This window comes from Pyricularia oryzae, chromosome 4, assembly GCF_000002495.2.
Source record: "Pyricularia oryzae 70-15 chromosome 4, whole genome shotgun sequence".
In the NCBI taxonomy this organism is placed as follows: domain Eukaryota; kingdom Fungi; phylum Ascomycota; class Sordariomycetes; order Magnaporthales; family Pyriculariaceae; genus Pyricularia; species Pyricularia oryzae.
The window spans coordinates 209,283-222,783 of NC_017851.1; the positions used below are offsets into that span (position 1 = coordinate 209,283).

Here is a 13,501-nt window from a genome sequence, read left to right on the forward strand (position 1 = left end):
TGCGGTTTACGTTAGCAAAAAGGGTTTTTCCACCGAAGCTCCTACGACCAAGTTGGACTCGCAAAATGCAGGACCATGGACGATTCTCGGGGAAAAGGGTCACAGCTTCATTCTCGACACCCCTGCCTGGTATAAAGGTAGTAAGCTGTTCCACGCCAGCCGACTGCGCAAAGCAGCAACGGATCCATTACCTCAGCAGTATCAAAAGCCGGAACCACCGGTCGAGATTAACGGAGAACCGGAGTGGGAGGTGGAGCAAGTGTTGGCCTCGCGACTATTCGGACGAAAGAAGACGTTGCAATATCAGGTATCGTGGGTCGGACTCGACCCTGATGAGACATGGTATGAGGCCCGCGACTTGAAAAATTCACCAGTACTGCTGGATACCTTTCACAGGGAGTACCCGGACGCAGCAGGACCTCCGGTAAATTTGCAACAGTGGATCAGGAGCGCAGCAGAGGATATTTTTGCGGAAGACGGACCCGAGGACAATGTTGCCGAACACGATGCGAAAGAGACACGAGAGCGGCGGAAGGCCCCGAGGAGACACACGTAACAGACTCAAGACTCTGACCGCCTACGTCGATCAGGCCTTAAAGGGGGGTAATGTGAGGATCAGGCCCCCAGACCTACCCTCAGAATCACGACTCGGCTCTACCAGCCACGCTGAGCCAGGGATCGGACAAGGGTCCACTTACTCCGGATTTAAGCGCGTCTCTTGAGCGCGTCGTTGATTGTAATTTCTCTCTTCTCTTCAGTTTAGAATTTTCGTCGATAGCGCCTAATACACTGAGGTTCTCCAATGTATGCCTGGCCGTGACATGGGACCCCTCGGCCTCAGCGAACAGCCCCCAAATAGGAACAAAGCTGGCGCTAAAAGCGGGTAATGGCCTGGAAGTTTACCCCCTATCCTAATTTGACTGTGATCACATCTATTTTAACTGTGCACCAGCCATATTAACCACAACCCCACCCAATACAACCTGCGCAAACCACCACCAAAAATACCATACCTTCCCACACGCACGCGCGCCCATACATTAAAACCGCTGCATTTTTATTTAAATTTATATACAAATATAAAAGTTCTAAAAGGTGGTAATCGCATATATATATATATGCCAAAATGCAATGGCTTTGATATATAATCGCGCGTGCGTATGGAAAATATAGTAATTTTGGTGGTGGTGGTGAATTTGGTCGGCTTTTTGCCGCAATAGGCAATTTGGTTATAATTGCTGGTGGTTTCTGGCAGTTATTTGTAGTTAATATGGTTGGTGCACAGTTAAAACAGATGTAATTACAATTAAATTAGGATAGGGGGAAGTTTACACGCATTCCTGTAAAATGGGGACGAGCAACTAAATAAGGGCCAAATTAACGAGTATTTATATCCGGCTATTAAACACCCATTTGTATTCATTGGCAGGTCCATACAGCGATAATTTGCATTGGGTATTTTTGGGTGGGATTTTCGGCCAAATTAAATATAAGGTATGGTAATAGACAAAAGACGTTATATAACAAAATAACAGGGTAACGGTAAAAAAGGTTACGTGTTTTATAATGCGTGGCGCGTTTGGGAATTGGGAATAATTTTATGCACCGGCCGGCCGTTGTTAGGCGAAAAACGGTGGCAAAAGTTTTCACCGTTTCGTGGCAAAATTCCGGTTACAGTTCCAATATATAGGATGGGACAAATTTGGGGGGAGTTTGGCTGGGGATAAATCCCAAACCGTATTTCCGCAATGTTGTTACTGGGTGGGGTACGGAATGGATACGAATAAATGTTTAATAGCCGGAGGTGAATGCTTGGTAGTCTAGCCCCTAAGCAATACAGTGTAAATTTGTGCGGCTTTGCGTCCAAAATTGAATCGGCTTTTCTTCTGTGGCGCGTCGGACCGACACCAACAGCCATGCGCTCCAGGGTGTGACTTGCCAACCCGGCGGAGGTGTACTATGGATAGGTAATAAACTAGGATCAGCCGACCGTTGGAAAAATGCGATTTTATGAGATATCATGGTTATTATAGGGAGTAGCATGACACCAGCATGCTGATAAACAGGGCGTTAAGCAGGGCAGCGGAGCCCAAAGCCAAATTATGCATATGTACCAACTAAAAAAGTCAAGGCAAACCACATGGATATCTGCGGCCAGAACCTGGACCTTCTCAAAGTTAACTAGGCAGAGGGCCATGAAGAGTCGACGTGAAGTGTAACTTGACCTGATGGTATGTATTTATGACCTGGACTAGATGTTACCTTTCTCCACACAACTCTCCATGATAAATTCAACCGCGTCTGAGAAGCAAAGGCATCCACATAGTAGTGAGCATCTACTTCTCCTCATTTAAACTTATGTAATATCTTTCAATTTTCCCAATGACCGCGAAGTCACTTCTGTTGGTTTCGGCGCAGGTTTGGAAAGGTCATGTAGTATCCAGTACCCACTGCCCCAGGTAACCAACTGCAAATTTTGTCGGCAGTGCGTCCTTATCGGGATTCTTGGGGCTGGCCAGCCCGTCACTGCCCGTCTCGTTTCAGCCCGGTTCTCTGTTAATCAAAACTATCCGATTTTACAGGATGGTGCACCATGCCTCCCCACCTTGTTACCTATGATCTTTGGTGGTATCTCTCCACATGGCCGGTGTATCCAACGGGCCCTCCCACTCGGGAGCGTTGTCCGAGCGAATGTTTTCCCAATCGGACAGGCAGATATAGACACTGGGCCTTGCTGCCTTGTATCGCTGGGATGTATAAAAAGATTTAAAGTGAACGTTCGGCATAACATTCTAAACTAAGTATGTTAAACACCTGTTTTAACAAAGGTCAACTTGACGGAATTTTTATTTACATGGTTACAGGGGTGTTCACCTGTAGGAGCTCACGACTGAATCTTTCCGAGTCTAGATTTGTTTATTGTCGGGGAATGGAACAAGCTTCCATCTCGGCGATTCCGTTAGAGTCGTCCTGTCGCATCCCGAAGCTGATCCTCACCTTTTCCAACATCCGTTCTTTTCCAATCAATCTCCGGTCGGTCTTCTCCCACGCGGCCTCTATTCTGGAGACTCTGGAGCAAATACCCGCTTGCATTACAATCACGGCAGCAAAGAGCCAGTTTTCCATTTACCATGACGTGGCTCGTGGGCGGCGGGGCTACCATTTCTTTTCCGAGTCTTTTCCAATGACGAGGGTCGACCACGTAGCTGCCCTACATAGCCTATTCACAGCATGAATCGACCCGAGGGTATCCCTTGGTCTCGGAGGATTGATTGCGTCTGCGTGCATGCTAGCCAGCCTACCCTTCTCTAGAGACCAGCGTGGGGCACTTTAACATGGCGCAGCACAGATTCCTTCATTTAGACAGCACGTAACGTCTGGATTTGGGGGATATCGATTTACTGCAGGTTGTCAATTGAAATATCAATAATGCATACCTATTTTGTGTTTCATCGCGTGGTCCGGTTGAAGAATGATCGACCGAGTCGGGTGCCGACTGCAAGGTACCGGTACGCTTCTTTGGCTGCCTACCACTGCTGTTTCCAGTGAAGCAGTCGCCGAGGGATATTAATCCCACTTTATTTACTGCAAGGGCCTCACCCACTGTCGCATTTCCCCAGCACTGGTTCCAGCGTAGATCACCCCCACAAAACGAACACCAAACCCCAAAGATATGGAGCCTGGCCATAATTTTTACTGTTCGGTCCTTTTCCTCTTTGGTCCTCGCGCCACCTTCGTCGTTGATAAATTTGCGAATCCTGCCTCTCCGGTGTGTAGACACCGCCTTTTCTCACCTGTCTATCGGGTAAGCCGGCAATGATTTGCCTACGGCCGACCCCAGTCTCCTTTTCCAATTTTTGCTCCCCGCCAAACCTGCGCCATCAACCACCAAAACATCACCAAACAACGCAAAAGTCTTGTCCTACGTCGTTGAAAATGCAGCTTGGCATCAGCTTAGCTGCACGAGGGCGGCTCAGAGGGGGGAACGGCTCGCCTTGGCCAAAATGAGTGCCGATCCTTGGAGTTGCGGGGAAATCAACGTTCCCTAGCTTGGCCAGATGCGCCCTCGTCGCCTGCAGTTACCTGTTTGCCTGCCAAGCCTGTCAAGCTGTACGGTATCATCTTGTGCAGAATGCCGGACGGAAAAAAAATATTTATCTTTTTCGTGCTGTCAACCTCCGAGTCCGGAAAGCGGCGCAGTCATGCAGGTTTTTCGGTCCTGAGCCAGGAAATAATTCGCAATGACGCAGTGACTGCGGGACAGACGGCATGCACGCATGTCAGGTTTGTGAGGTTTCCGCTGTCGCTTGATTGGAGGAGCATACGGAACAATGCTTTGCTGAGGGTTTGAAGCATGGATTTGTGTAAAATTGCATATAACACTCGAGTGTTTGCTCCAGATTCTCGATGTGAACTGTGCCGGTGTTGCAGTTTTCTAGCAACAGACCGTTGCTATCCCTTCTTTCGTCCCTCTGGCTCCACGGTCAAGATTGGCCGGACCTGTCAGCAGACCAATTGGCCGCTGTTGGATCCAATATGTTCGTCTCGGTCACCATTCTCGCCCTCGCAGCGACAGCCATAGCTGCTCCGATCAAGGGAATTGACCGGCAGCACGTCGAAGATGAGTACGACTTTATCATTGCAGGAGGTGAGTGCTTTGCTGAAACGTTAGCCCAAAAGCAACCCCCACCCACTGGCTCCCACCATCTAACATGCCACCACCAGGCGGCACCGCGGGTCTCGTTCTAGCCAATCGCCTCAGCGAGTCGGGCAAAAACCGCATCCTCGTGCTCGAGGCCGGCCCGGAGCCCACCGTGGTATCCGCCTACAAGCCCCCCGGGGGCAACCAGTTCCTCGGCGGGACGGCCATCGACTGGTCCTTTTACACGTCTCCACAGGAGCACATGGACGACCGCGTGCTCCGCTACCACCGCGGCAGGTGTCTGGGCGGAAGCAGCGTCACCAACGGTTTCTACCACGGCCGCGGCTCGGCCTCTGTCTTTGACGACTGGGTGCGCCTGGGCAACCCGGGCTGGGGCTGGCACGACCTGTACCCGCTCGCCGTCAAGGGCACGCACTTCAACCCGCCCGACGACCACGAGCTCAAGGGGTTCGACCTCACGGCCAAGACCTGGGACCCCAGCGCGTACGGCGACGGGCCGCTGGAGCTCGCGTTCCAGGGCTACGTGCCGCCGTCGACGACGGGCTTCATCGCGGCGGTTTCCGAGGCGCTGCACCTCCCCGTCGTCAGGGACCACAACACGGGCAACAGCACGGGGGTGAAGCAGGGCACGGGCACGCTGGACGCCAACCTGCTGCGCAGCTCCAGCTACGACGGGTACCTGAAGCAGGCCATCGACCGGACCAACCTCGACGTGCTCTACCACGCGCCTGTCTGGCAGCTGCTGCTGGACGAGTCGGGCGAGAAGCCCAAGGCCACGGGGGTCGCTTTCATGGACCATCCGACCGGCATCGTCCACGAGGTCAAGGCCAGGAAGGAAGTGGTGGTCAGCATGGGCGCCTTCAACTCGCCGCAGCTGCTCATGGTTTCGGGCATTGGTCCCAAGGCCCAGCTGGACAAGTACGCCATCACGCCGGTGGTGGTAAACGAGAACGTCGGGCAGCATCTCAACGACCACTCCGTGTTCAGCATCATGGCGCTGTCGACGCCCGAGTTCTCGACGACGGATATGACGGCGTCGTGGTCGGCGCTGCGTCAGGCCCAGGACGAGTTCTACCAGAACAGGACTGGTCAGTACACTGCACCATCGGGCATCACGAACGCTTTCCAAAAGATGTCCGAGGAGGAGCTGCGGGCCATTGGTGCCGAGGAAATCATCACCTCCGGCCTGGCAAATCAGTCCCACATCGAGTATCTGTTCGAGTCCATCTGGTACCCGGGAGGACCGACACCGTACTACACCCCGCTGCCCAGCGAGTCGTACATTTCCGTGACGGCTTCGAGCATGGTTGCGCTCTCCCGTGGCAACGTAACGCTGCGGTCCAGCTCCATGGCTGAATTTCCGCTGGTCAACCCGAATGTCAGTCCCACACGGCACCCTTACCCCCAACTTGTATCAAATCAGGACGAGTATGCTGACGAGTAAACGATAGTACTACGCACACCCCGTCGATCGCATCATCGCCATCGAATCCTTCCGCTACCTGCGCAAGATCCTCGCGCACCCTGCCCTGTCCAAATTCACCATGGGTCCCAACCACGGCGAGCTGAGCCCCGGACCCGAAAACGTCTCGGACGACGACGACGAGGCGATCTGGGAGTACGTCAAGTCCAACACCATCCCGAACTGGCACGCCTCGGGCACGGTGCAGATGCTCCCCGAGGAGGACGGCGGCGTGGTGGACCCGCGGCTGAGGGTGTATGGCGTCGATGGGTTGAGGGTCGTGGACTGCAGCATCATTCCCGTGTTGCCTGATGTCAACATCCTGGGGCCGGTCTACATGATTGCGGAGAAGGGGGCCGAGATGATTCGTGAGGATTGGGATGATATATGATCGTTTAGTTTGGTTGGGGTTTCAGGAGTTGGGTGGTGTTTTTGCACATGTCGAGTTGGTGAAGCCAGTCAGTAGATATATAATGCCCAATGAACATATCATGACTCCGAAATGAGCAACATCTCCAAAACAGCGACCAGTCTCTCATATTATGGCTTATGGCCTCTACAAGATATTACACAATACAACTCCCCCACCCCCCGTGCCTTATTGCTTGTTCTTGACACACACGACTTCCTTCACCATTTTCCAGTAGTCATCATCACTGTCGCTCAACGCCCTGTATTCACAGTCAAAGACGCGCTTGTTGTAGAAACCCGCGAGAAGAACGTTTCCCTCGGCGGCGTCCTTCCTCGCCTGGCGGATGCTACATTCCCCATCCTCTCTCCGAGCCGCAAACTCCCGAGTGAGCTGATTGCCTGGGTCCAAGTCTTCCAGTTCAGCTCGTGCCTGATCTTGCTCATCTTTTCGTTCGAGGCGAAGGGCCGCGACGCTATCGGCCTGTATTTTTGTTTTGGTTCATCTTGGTTAGTGCCTCACGTCTCCCGACTTTTCTTTTTCGATCCTTCTCCTGCGGCCTGCCACCCCAAGGGGTGTAGCAAAAGACTTACCCGCGACAAATAATCACCGGCCAGGTAGGCGTAGAGAATGGCCACGGCCACGAGGGTCGTCGGCGTCCAGCCACCAAGCCAGTAGGTCCAGAACAATGCGGCGAAGGCACACGCTAGACGGTATCCCGACAGGAGATACCCGTAGGCGAAGAAAACGAGGGCATAAATGGCTGCGACGTTGGCAGTGTAGAACACCACTATACCCACCACCACAGCCACCAAAGAGACCCACGTCCACCCAAACGTCCCCAAGGCGAAAAGAGGAATCGGCAGGTAGTAGTGGTAGTAGGTATCGTCAACGGGGCGCAATTGAGATAACATGTAGACTGATGCTGCCATCGAGAATCCGCACCAGAGCCCGTTTTTGATGTGGCTCATCAGACCCAGCAGTAGGGCGTAAAAGGCGAAACTCCATGGGCCCTGATCGGTTCCCACATAGGCAAAGGCCAGAGCGGCGTGGATCAAAACTGAAATAGTCCAATCTGCATCCCCAGTGGATGGAGAGGGGTGCCCTTCATGGTGTTTCGTCTTTGTGGAGCGTTTTGAGTCCATTGTTCGTGCAGGTCAAGTAGGTTAGGTCGACATAATGTTCTCAAAAAAGGCGGCTGAAAGATGGTTTGGAGAAGATTTAGTTCTAGATCAAAACCTTGTTACGACAGCCTATTAAATCTCCATGCGGTCATCTCTCGGCTTGGGGTACTTGTGACGTCATGTAGCTTGGCTACATGCGCAAACGGCCAAATAAATGTAAGACGGAACGCAGCTTTCTGCTTACCTAAGAACAACATAAGTCGACAGTCGCATATCTTGTACAGTTTGCGAGAAAGTGGCTTTGTACTCCTGATTAGACAGTTTATTCCTAGGTATTGCAAAAAAATTAAGTTCGGATCGCAAGAAAGCTCTCAATCAGAAGTGGTGTCGAGCATGCCTTGGCTTTGGCAGTGTTCATCGGGCCTAGAACCCTCAGCGCCGGGCCGTTGGGGAGCTTGAATGCAGTGGGGACTGCCCGTCAACATGCATTCCAAAAAGTGCATGGTTGGCTGGAGTTGCAAGATGGTGGGGTTGTCAGCACTCACGAACTCCTCGTGAATTAGCCCAAATGATTCAAATCGCATCCATCACCGCGCCAAGAAGCTAAAAGCCCACCCGTGGGCACTAAAACATCAGGGGTCCAATCACTGAATCGGTCCCTGCAAGAAAATTATGAATCATTCTGGATGCATCTTTGGTCGACGCTGACGCCCAAGTCCTTTTACAAGACCATAAAAACATCACGACCACGCTGACAACTTGCATCAGCCTTCAACTTGATACAAGCAGCCACGCGCATTCACCTCGCAGCGATAACCATCAGCAACAATGGCGCCTGTGACAACCTCGGACCAGCTCGGGGCCGCTGCCTTTGAGCACCTGGACGACACATTTGGCTCCTTCCCCATGATCAGGCGCTACACGCCCATCTGTCTCTTGTTTTCGCTTCCGGAAGATGTCCCTTCCATCCAGACCGAGGTTGAGCAGCATCTCAGGCGCGCTTTAGCAAAGCTCGCCCGCGATCTACCCTGGGTAGCCGGTCGCGTCATCTATGAAGGCCGGGACGAAACCCACTCGGGTATCCGCAGGGTCATACCCCACGCGGACGAGATCGAGCTAATTGTCAAATACAGCACTGCCGAGCTCCCCAGCTTCCAAGAGATGCAGATCGCCAACTTCCCCATGCGGTTTTTGCAAACAGACGTCGTCGTGCCGCCCATCGCCGTGACGTGGGTGGCCTCTCCCTACGACAACGACATAATCGCCCCGGTTCTGGTCCTGCAGGCCAACTTTGTACGCGGCGGACTGGTGTTGACGATAGCCAGCAACCATACCACCATGGACATGACGGGCCTGGGCATGCTGATTGGCTTCTTTGCCAAGGCCTGCCGAGGAGAGGACCTGACATCGGATGAGATAGCCCAAGCGAACCAGGACAGGCGCAACGTCATTCCACTTCTGGGGGACGATTACCAACCAGGCCCCGAGCTAGACGACTGCTTCATACCGCAGATGCCCCCACCGCCCCCACCAACAACAACACCACCATCAACAACAACAACAACCGCCACCCCGCCCAAGCCTGCAAAATGGGCCTACTTCAACTTCCCCCAGCAAGCACTCAAGGACCTCAAACTCGAAGCCAGCAAGCAGACCATCGTCCCCTACATCTCCACCGACGACGCCGTCACCGCCCTGTGCTGGCAGCGCACGCAGGCCGCCCGCGCCGCCAAGCTCGGACCAAAGGCATCCTCGACCCTCGCGCGCCTCCTCAGCATGCGGCATCTGCTCGGCCTCTCCGGCCCGGGCAAGTACTACATGGGCCACCTCGCCGACTGCGGGTACGCGGAGCAGACCGACGTGTTTGCCCTGCCGGTGGGCGACGTGGCCGGCCGGCTGCGGGCGGTGCTGCGCGACGAGGAGGCGCAGCGCCGGCACTTTTGCGCCTTTGCCACCATGGTGCACCGCCTCGACGACAAGTCGGTGCTGGCCAACGGCGCCAGGCAGGACCCGCACTCCGGGGTCGGCGTCTCGTCGTACGTCAACGTCAAGACGGGCGGCATGTCGTTTGGCGACGTCCTCGGCAGGCCCGTGGCGACGAGGAGGCCCATGATGGCCCCGTGGCCCAGCCTCATGTACCTGATGCCGCTGGATGCCAAGGGCGACATGGCGGTGGGGTTCTGCTTGGCCGAGGATGAGATTGAGACGCTGAGGGGCGATCAAGTGTTGGGCAGGTATGCCACCTACGTGGGTTAGGATTTCCCCAGAGCGCGGTTCAAGAAAAGCAGTGGCTTCTTTATTAATACCGCGAGATGGAACACCTTGCCGCTTGTATAATTACAGCCAAACGTGAATCATACAATTAGAGTCGTTCTCGGGTATCATTAGCAGTTCAATAAGCAGTGCGTCAGCACCAGGCGGGATTCCGTTTCCTCTCTTTGCGAGCCTGGGCCTACCAGCTTTCAAATCCAGGAAACCACGAGCAGAATCCAAGTGTTTGTCATGCTGCAGGGAGAGGAATGTTTCGTTTGCGCAGATCGCATCCTGCAGCGCACACGGCGAAACCCGCGGAGTTCACAGATTCGTAATGCAATGCATGACTAGGACTCAAGTGTTTGGGTTCAAAATTATATAGTAAGAAAAGGTTAACGCATGTTTAGGCTAGGGACGAACCACGCAAGTATAATCAGTGTCTTGATTATTGGGTCAGTTGAGTGACGTCTCGTAGCCGGCCCCGCAAGGGACACCAGTAATAAACATCTACCGTCAGTGAGGAAATGTAAAAACAGTTCAGCGCGTCGCAAGCCTCACAAGGCGGTTTTGTGTCGGGCACCATCCGCCGATCAAATCGGATCATTTGCTTTTTTACGTCGCCCCGCGATGCGACAGCCGATAAAAAAAGAACCCAGTGAGTATCATGATGTGACTTGTTTCTCGGGCACACCGAGCTACATTGGAAATCTGGAGTATACATATACCGAGCACATCATCCGCTTCACCTCGATTTATAGTTTGTTTCTTTCCCCATCACCCTCTCCCAGATCGATCTGATATAGCCCCTTGCTGTTTCCGATTAACCCTTGGCTCCTTTTTTACCCTTCAGCTCTACTCTACCACTTCTACCAACAGCACGCAAAAACAGACAAAATGCTTTACCTGGCTCAGCTCAGCATCGACAAGCTAGTCACAAAGGCCAAAAACAAGAGCGAATCTACCCGTGTCAACAACCCTCAAGAGAATTCTTCAAGCCGCCGCCACTCTCTAGGCCCTCGATATAATCGTCAACAAGACCAACAATTCCGCCAAGGCAGCCCAAGGATGACGGAGCGTCACCTGTAACCCCTCAATTTTAGGGTGACAGCAAAACGGCTTGCGTTCGATTCTTTGCCCTGCCGACAACTGCGCCGTCAGATTTGCAACACAACACGTCCTAGTGGGCAGACTATCCAAGTCTGGTCAATGGCTCTGTGCGGGCCAATATGGGCGCCCTGTGGCCTTTGCACTGGGGAAAACCGGGGGAGACTGGGATTCTATTGTGCGGGGGTATAATGACAGAACACGAAAGTTATGAAATAGGCATATAGAGGATTGAGCAACATTGGCAGGGATTGCTCAGATGAAACTAAAAAATAGAATAGACATAGACCACCTGCGAAATGGCATTTTCTTTTATACAACACATTTTTAGCCACCGAACCAGCTTTGTGAACTTGTGCTACGAAGCCTACGATGGGGCGGTTCAAATCGCTGATATACTGACTACTGAGCATAGATGCGGACTGCAGTTTTCCGATTGTTGCCAAATATGGCTGGACCTGAAAAGCACAAATGAATCAAGGTTTTCCAGTGCTGATTCATCCGAGTACTAATTCCGTCCAACCTACTCAGTTCAAGTAATCGCATACCTGGTACGGCAGTGGAAATAATCCTACCCAGCTGGCTGGTATGTTGTTGTTCAATCGTGTTCAGAGTCAGGAGACAGCCGGCGTATTTGCCAGGTGCATCAGGGGTTTTGTAGCTCGAAAAAAACCTATGCCGAGTAGCACAAGTACGAACAAAAGCCAAAATGGTATTAATAGTGGCAGATATCCAAGTTTCGAATGTTGCTCTTGAACAGTGAGTAAGCTAACGCTAGGATCCGTGTTTGTAGGTATAAGATAACCCGGATCAAATTGGTGGTTAACTGTCCTGCGGTAGACGGCTTAGTCAATTCGGAAAATTTAATACAAAATAAGCCTTGCACTTAACCTTCACTAAAAATGCTTATTTTAAGTTTGCGGATTATTTTTACACAGTTAGTTCAGGATGGACCATTCTCTTTGCGATAATCAGTAACCCTGTATTGCTGTCTGCATTGCCTCCGGTATTACCGATTACAGTACACGACTCGCTATTATATCTCCGGCAGGGAATGTATTCTTGTACACGAGTTTCTATATTTGGCGCAAGGTAGGTAGTCAGTTTTGGGCAGAAGGAAAGTCCCCGATTTTAATGTATTTAATTGCTGGTGTTTGCTGGTCCGTGAATGTTTATTGAATTCACACCACCCAGCCTTCACACATTGTCGTTCATTTCAAATAACATCACGCTCTTTAATCAATTTTTCAGTTTTTGTGCAAAAGAAGGCCAAAGATTTTTTTTTAAAAAAAATGCGTTTCCAAGCGGTTGTCATTGCCCTTTTTGCCGCTGGCGTTACAGCCAGGCCCATGAGCGGGGTGATGGGGATGATGAGCAGTCTCCTCTCGAGCTCGGGCTCGAGCTCGAGCTCGAGCCAATCCCCCTCGTCGACAGGGTGCTCCGACATCTGCGCAAAGGTCACGCAAGCGCTGGGGCCTTCAAACGGCCAGATGGCAATGCCCGTTTGCAATGGGCTCTGTCAAGCCTACAAAGCCAGGAAGGGAGCGAAAAACCCTAATTACGGCGGTCAAATGTCGCCATCCGGCTCTAATTACAATACTCAAATGCCCACGCAAGCCTCTGGTCTCAATAGTCAAATGGGTGGAGGACAAAGTTCTGATTTCAACTCGCCAATGGGTGGCGGACAAGAGGCTGATTACGGTGGTTCCATGGGTCAAGGACAAAGCTCTGGCTACGGTGGTTCCATGGGTCAAGGACAAAGTTCTGGCTACGGTGGTTCCATGGGTCAAGGACAAAGCTCTGGCTACGGTGGTTCCATGGGTCAAGGACAAAGCTCTGGCTACGGTGGTTCCATGGGTCAAGGACAAGAGTCTGCCTATGGTCGTCAGTCCTCGTCGCCCGGTGGCTATGGTTCAGGAGGCCAGTATTAATAATTTACGACCAAAAAGTGGCTTCATAATTGTACATGGCTTCCTTTCTTTGGCCTGGCACTTTCGAGCTCTACGTCAACCACCCAATATACCCACGCTGATTTATAGGTGTTGAGGCGTTACACGGTTTTAGGAACTGGGGTTCCCTGGTCTTTTGTCTTGGTTTCTTTGCTTGGGCTTGGCTTTTTGTTCTTGTCGCCTCTTCAAGTTTACTTAGTTTCTTTGTTGTGTCGCTTTGGCGCTTATTTAACCGCTGTTTTGTTTTCATTTCTTTCCCAAAACTTAGATTTAGATGGTGTCCATTGGGCCCCAGAAAAGCTCTTCCTTCAATGCCGGGACCTCGGGCCATACAAATCAAATGCCTTCAAATTCTTAGTTCATCATGTCTAGGCCTTTTACACTTCCTGCTTCAAGCTTCATCTTCTTGGGCTGCTGAACAAAGGGCTATTATCAAGTACCCAGCATCAGTCACAGAATTCAGGTTGAGGCCGTATCTTTCAGCCATGATGGCCCAGGGCGTCTCAAACTAATTGATTTTCTATGGATCACACTTTC

At 52.0% G+C, this 13,501-nt stretch overlaps 4 protein-coding genes across 4 annotated transcripts; 3 read left to right on the top strand and 1 right to left on the bottom strand.

Annotated features, from left to right (window-relative positions):
- Window positions 1-3,757: 3,757 nt before the first annotated feature.
- On the top strand, window positions 3,758-6,733 carry MGG_15347 (choline dehydrogenase). The gene is made up of 3 exons (XM_003715890.1): window positions 3,758-4,648; window positions 4,726-6,041; window positions 6,115-6,733. The coding sequence occupies exons 1-3, from the start codon at window positions 4,537-4,539 to the stop codon at window positions 6,514-6,516; spliced, it is 1,830 nt and encodes a 609-aa protein (XP_003715938.1). The 5' UTR covers window positions 3,758-4,536; the 3' UTR covers window positions 6,517-6,733.
- On the bottom strand, window positions 6,495-7,759 carry MGG_08439 (uncharacterized protein). Its single transcript, XM_003715891.1, has 2 exons — window positions 7,128-7,759; window positions 6,495-7,017 (listed from the first exon to the last, which is right to left on the bottom strand). The coding sequence occupies exons 1-2, from the start codon at window positions 7,677-7,679 to the stop codon at window positions 6,724-6,726; spliced, it is 846 nt and encodes a 281-aa protein (XP_003715939.1). The 5' UTR covers window positions 7,680-7,759; the 3' UTR covers window positions 6,495-6,723.
- Window positions 7,760-7,949: 190 nt separating this feature from the next.
- MGG_08440 (trichothecene 3-O-acetyltransferase) lies at window positions 7,950-10,454 on the top strand. Its single transcript, XM_003715892.1, has one exon. The coding sequence runs from the start codon at window positions 8,487-8,489 to the stop codon at window positions 9,912-9,914; it is 1,428 nt and encodes a 475-aa protein (XP_003715940.1). The 5' UTR covers window positions 7,950-8,486; the 3' UTR covers window positions 9,915-10,454.
- Window positions 10,455-12,307: 1,853 nt separating this feature from the next.
- On the top strand, window positions 12,308-12,946 carry MGG_08441 (uncharacterized protein; the record flags this gene model as incomplete). The annotated part of the gene is made up of 1 exon (XM_003715893.1): window positions 12,308-12,946. The coding sequence occupies one exon, from the start codon at window positions 12,308-12,310 to the stop codon at window positions 12,944-12,946; it is 639 nt and encodes a 212-aa protein (XP_003715941.1).
- Window positions 12,947-13,501: the final 555 nt, after the last annotated feature.

Bases quoted from the DNA above. Each gene is read 5' to 3' on its own strand.
- MGG_15347 (XM_003715890.1), top strand. From the start codon at position 4,537: ATGTTCGTCTCGGTCACCATTCTCGCCCTCGCAGCGACAGCCATAGCT. The intron at 4,649-4,725 runs GTGAGTGCTTTG...TGCCACCACCAG, and splicing joins CGACTTTATCATTGCAGGAG to GCGGCACCGCGGGTCTCGTT. The intron at 6,042-6,114 runs GTCAGTCCCACA...AGTAAACGATAG, and splicing joins TTCCGCTGGTCAACCCGAAT to TACTACGCACACCCCGTCGA.
- MGG_08439 (XM_003715891.1), bottom strand. From the start codon at position 7,679: ATGGACTCAAAACGCTCCACAAAGACGAAACACCATGAAGGGCACCCC. The intron at 7,018-7,127 runs GTAAGTCTTTTG...ACAAAAATACAG, and splicing joins CCGGTGATTATTTGTCGCGG to GCCGATAGCGTCGCGGCCCT.
- MGG_08440 (XM_003715892.1), top strand. From the start codon at position 8,487: ATGGCGCCTGTGACAACCTCGGACCAGCTCGGGGCCGCTGCCTTTGAG.